Here is a 5,835-nt window from a genome sequence, read left to right on the forward strand (position 1 = left end):
CTACTGCCAGTGCCCATTAGGCTAGTCTGCCTACTGTTTTATATATTTTCAAAATATGCAATCGGACATATTTTAATAATTACACGCAGAGCCATATATTTAGATAATAAATATATATTTTATAATAGGCTACAATAATATATTGTTTTGTAATAAATATGGTGTACAGGACTGCCTATTTTTTTACGTGCAGTTACTATAGCCTAATGTGATCTAGTACTTTTTGGGCCACAAGTTGACAATTTGTCACAATGGCACAACAAATCAGCAACACAATTAATGAGAAGTACGCCTAATATTTTGAATTGACATGATCTCTATCTTCATTCAGTGTATCTGTTTAGTGGACCGAGGGTGTTAAATCCCTCAATGTTTGTATATTAGCTGTGCTATGTATATTGCTTGCCATAAATTGTTGATTGAATGAAACCCTCACCCAAAATTCCTCGTTTTTTTCCCCTCTCTGCTTGTGGGCCACTCTCGTTCCCTCCCCCCACTCCAACGTTCTACTTTCATTCTCAAATCTCTGGAGTCTCCCACCTCTTTTATATGGGTCACGTTGGCGACTGATATACTAGTGACATTGGAACATCACTACACAATCTGTGTTTACTGTAAACAAGTCTCAACATTTAAGAAAGTTAGATGGGGGTTTCTCATTATGACCCCCAATACCTTGTGTAAGGGGGGGGGGGGGGGGCTAATGATTCAAAAGGAACATTCAAGTGGACTGATAAACAACACAACACAATTTGGATCATCTGTGTGGCTCACTCCCATGCGCTAGAAGAAAAAGAAACGCACACCTATTAAGACGAGGTGCTGGCTAGCGGAATAGAAACTTGAAAATAAAAGAGAGCCGCACACTCTAGGAGCTCAGATGCAAAAATGTAATACCAACGTTTCGACAGCCAAGCTGTCTTCATCACTCCCATGCGCACCTGCTGCGTAAAAGTTTTGGGGCACCTTTGCCAAAAGGAATGCTGTGGTAAATTGGGGTTATTTACAGATTTACTGTTTTACTCTCTCTCTCCCCCCCCCCCCCCCTCCCCCCACGCCCCTTCTGCCCGCAGATAGCGCTTCATTCTCTCCTCCATTACGCAGCAGGATTTACATGAAGCTGTTAATTGTTTGCTCTTTAAATAGAGGCGGCCTGGAGCCAACAGTCTGCCAGAGGTTACGAACCGACTCCCTCCCTCCCCCTCCTGCCCGACAGTGCAGCCCCCTGGATGATCAGCATGACAAAGCACTGGGGGGGTCAGAGCCTGCTGGCACCACCCGCTCTCCTACCTGCGCTCTCCTAGCCTGGGAGGCCACCACGACCATCAACTTGACTTCCATATTCATCCTCTGATTGCCACAGCGCGGAGCTCTGCAGCCTAACACGGGCCTTCCTACTCGACCCAGGTGCCAGTCCAACAGCCTCCACGGCTGGAAAAGCTTGCCCCTGCCCAGTTCAGCTGGGCCACAGCGCCCATGGATAAAGCGATGCTGCTAAACCACCACGGACCGCCCGGGACATCCTACCAGCCGTCGCCCGAGCTCAACAAAGATGGGCCGATCAAGGAGGAATCTTGGGACCAGACGAAAAATGGAAAGAAAAAAAACTATCAGCGCTACCCCAAACCACCCTACTCCTACCTCGCAATGATTGCCATGGTCATCCAAAATTCTTCAGAGAAGAAGCTAACGTTGTCTGAGGTAACGTGAGTTGGTGTGTGAACATGCGAGTTTAGAATAAATTGTACATTTTGGTCAAATTACGCAAGGTTATTGGTGTCAATTTAGACCAAATTACGCATGGTTATTTGTGTACATTTTGGCTGTTAATCATTGTTATTTTCATGTATTATTTAAGTTTCAGCAAATAAAGTTGATATACTTTATTATTTAAAAAAGTTCTAATCGGGGATTCTGTTTTATCGCAAGTTTTAAAAAACGGTCTTTGTAGGGGTAGGTATACGACGTTCGATTGCATTAAACAGACAGAACAGTACAATCATTTGACGCTAAACAGAGTAAGCTAGTAACCGCTTGGCCCACTTCAGTGACTGCCATGCTTTTCTGGGTTTGTTTTGTTAAGGATAGCAGCATACAGTGAAACCAGACACTGATGTATCAGCTGGAGTTGGTTGAGTTGATAAGAAACATAGTCGATGATAGCTCTCTGTGTAGGCTATCAGTCCTACAGTTCATCTTACTTTTGTATTATAGGCCTATGAAAAGGCTGCAATCATGTTTTCAATCATATACAGTATCTCTTTAATATAGTCTGCTAATTTGACTGTTTAATGCAGACACCCATTGATGCAAGTTGACTCCTTTCTTATTGTCTCTCCCCAGATTCTAAAGGAGATCAGTACACTTTTCCCTTTTTTCAAAGGGAACTACAAAGGCTGGAGGGACTCAGTGCGACACAACCTCTCTTCCTATGACTGCTTTGTTAAGGTGTGTCTGATTTAGTGTCTTCTTTATTGTTATGTCAATCAGTGAGCTCAATTATATGTTTGATTCTAGAATCCAAACAACCTATAAGCAAGTATACATATTACATTTACATGTTAGTCATTTAGCAGACACTCTTATCCAGAGCGACTTACAGGAACAATTATTATTTATATTTTTTTATTTTACCTTTATTTAACTAGGCAAGTCAGTTAAGAACAAATTCTTATTTTCAATGACGGCCTAGGAACAGTGGGTTAACTGCCTGTTCAGGGGCAGAACAACAGATTTGTACCTTGTCAGCTCGGGGGTTTGAACTTGCAACCTTCCGGTTACTAGTCCAACACCAATTAGGGTTGAGTGCCTTGCTCAATGGAATATTGGCAGATTTTTCACCTAGTTGGCTCGGGCATTCGAACCAGCGACCTTTCGGTTACTGGCCCAATGCACTTAACCACTAGACTACCTGTGTAGCCTATCGAAAGCAACTGCAGTGCTTTATGAAACATTAGATGAAGCAAATCATTCTAGCAAATTATGAGATGTGAAACTGGGGAGATCCTGTCTGACTGGTTTTCAGGTTGTACTATACTTTTGATCTCACCGCTGTCTATCACTCCTGCTCCCTGTAGGTACTGAAGGATCCTGGGAAGCCCCAGGGGAAGGGGAACTTCTGGGCCGTGGAAGTGAGCCGGGTGCCGCTGGAGCTCCTCAAGAGGCAGAACACTGCTGTGTCACGCCAGGATGAGACCATCTTCGCCCAGGATCTTGCTCCTTACATCCTGCATGGGCACCAACATAAGCCACATGCGGAACCCCCGACCCCCCCACCACCAATCATTGTTCTACCCCGAGGACCCATCACAACCCCCCCTCCCGGCCCCTCTTTCACCGCTCTATCCCCCATGCCCACCAGACAGCTCTCCCCCTCTCAGGAGGACCTTTACCGGCCCAAGCTGGACTCGTCCTTTGCCATTGACTCCCTCCTCCACAGCCTGAGGCCGGCCAGCGAAGCAGGAGAACCCGACAGGGGCAGGGACTGCTGGGGGGTGGAGCCCCACTCTCGCCCTTCCCCTCCTCCATGCACTCGCTACTCCTCCTCCGCCCGCAGCGCCTCAGCGAGCTCCGTCAGCCCCGCCTCGTCTTCCGATGAGGACTGGAGGGGCGTGTCGCAAGGCGGGAAGCAGGTGCCCGAGGGCGAGGCGGGATCAGACGGGTACGAGGACTGCAGACCCCCTCCACACAAGACTGCCCGCCGAGGCTGCCCCCCTCCCTGGGAGCTTCCCACCTCATATGCCAAGTACACACCGCCCAATGCTGTGGCCCCGCCCAGCATGCGTTTTAACGGAGGCCCTCTGATGCCTCTGGGCATGCCTCTGTATGGTTACGGAGGGTCTCCTGTCACATCCAACCATTTTGTAGGTCATGCCTACTGGCCCCTCTTACCCAGCGGGCGCCCTCCCCTCATTATGGACCTGGACACTATGCTCCAGTCAGTACCGCCCAATAAGAGTGTGTTTGATGTGCTGGGTCCACCCAATCAGTCGTCTCACCAGCCTGCTGGTCAGTATGCCCTGCAGAGTGAACCCCCTCTCAGACGTTATCCCCATTATTGACTATGACTCAAATCAAGCCAGCACCGAACATATTGTAAGTGCAATGCAGGGATAAGAATGACCTATCCGTACAAACTTAACTTCGTCTCCACATTTATTAAATGTTTACAGAAGACCAAATTGTAAATTCAAATGTACAACCACTAATATCTCCCTCAAATATACAACCACTAATATCTACCTCAAATATACAACCACTAATATCTACCTCATTCTTATGAAATCAGTTGTCTACCTCATTCTTATGAAATCAGTTAATACAGGGATGTTGCACTGCCCGCGTTTGCACGATTGTATTGTCAATGTGATTCATTTTTCCTTTTAAGAAATCTCTCTTAAATGTTGCCTACCTCGACTACTGAATGTGTTTTCTCAGTGGATTTTTTTCCAGAGGAAAATTATTGTCTTCCCTTTTGTTTTTATGGTTGTCTTTTGAAAAGCTTGTACAGTATTTTAAGATGTAAAACTGCACATGGAGCCAGTATTGAAAAGTCAGCTTTTTCTTCACAGGGTATGAAATAAAATGTTTTCTTTCACTCAACTGTTGGCTTTGATAGTATTCAAATAGGAAAAGACATGGCGCTTTTCAATATTGCAGAGAAGTGAGGTTTTCTAAGCCTCACACCTAAGTGAAGATAGAGCTCTTTGTCTTTGTGTGTGTGCTGTGTTGGTCATCTTGTCTCATCGGTGCCCAGTGGATCACTGCCTCTTACTCCAGTGAGGTTAGGTGTGTTTGTTCAGATGGTTGAACCAAAATTGAGTGTTTGTCCCTGACTTGAGATAAGCTGTGCATAATTGGTTCAGAGTTAAAGTTCAGTGTCGAATGCCTTGTATTCTTTGTCCTATAGAGATGTCCCAGTGTTACAACACAAGACAATGTGATCTTACTGTATGCCTGCCTGACAAAAAGCTTGAATCCCCCCAGCCAGCTCTAAACGGCTTATTTGCACAAGGGTTACTGTTAATGGTAGCTGTTATTCTAGTCTAAATCACATTTTATTTGTCACATGAGCCGAACCTTACCGTGAAATGCTTACTTACAAGCCCTTGACCCACAATGCAGTTCAAGAAATAGAGTTAATAAAATATTTACAAAATAAACGAATGTAAACAAATCAATCAAAAAGTAACACAAGAAATGTACATAACAATAACGAGGCTTTACAGGGGTTACCGGTACAGAGTTAATGTAGAAGTTAGTTGAGGTAATTTGTAAAGTGACTATGCATAGATATTAAACAGCAGTGTAAAAATAAAGGGTGAGTCGATGTAAATAGTCCAGGTGGCCATTTGATTAGTTGTTCAGCAGTCTTATGTCTTGGGGGTAGAAGCTGTTAAGGAGCCTTTTGGTCCTAGACTTGGTGTTCTGGTACCGCTAAAGATTGGTGTCATGTAGTTTCACCCCTAAATGTTCATCGATGTTATCCCTGTATTAGTGTACAATACTGGCTATTACTGAAGAAATACTTGTAGAGAGTCTCCAAGTCGTCTTTCCTGATGAGTAGGCAGATATCCGCTCACTGGGAGGGGGCAGAGTTTTAGGATATCTCTTTGGGTGTGACTAACATTTTTACCACAGGAATTGTGATCCATTATTTTTTTATTTTCTTGTCTTGGATCCGTGCTGTAAGGTCCCAAGCCACTCCTTAACATCTGATTTACATCACTCTACCAACGTCCTGCTGCTGGGACATCAATGCTCACTATCTCCCAATCTATTCTCCATGCCTGCCTGCCCTGGGCCTGCACCCCCTCTCTCCTTCCCCTATCATCA

General features: G+C 45.1%; 1 protein-coding gene across 1 annotated transcript; it reads left to right on the forward strand.

Moving 5' to 3' along the window:
• The first annotated feature begins 1,238 nt into the window (after nucleotides 1-1,238).
• On the forward strand, nucleotides 1,239-4,061 carry LOC139366722 (forkhead box protein H1-like). Its single transcript, XM_071104412.1, is given in 4 exon segments — nucleotides 1,239-1,279; nucleotides 1,281-1,701; nucleotides 2,344-2,448; nucleotides 3,078-4,061. Coding segments are annotated over 4 exon segments (1,551 nt in total).
• Nucleotides 4,062-5,835: the final 1,774 nt, after the last annotated feature.

The sequence above is a fragment of the Oncorhynchus clarkii genome, chromosome 15 (genome assembly GCF_045791955.1).
Source record: "Oncorhynchus clarkii lewisi isolate Uvic-CL-2024 chromosome 15, UVic_Ocla_1.0, whole genome shotgun sequence".
In the NCBI taxonomy this organism is placed as follows: Eukaryota; Metazoa; Chordata; class Actinopteri; order Salmoniformes; family Salmonidae; genus Oncorhynchus; species Oncorhynchus clarkii.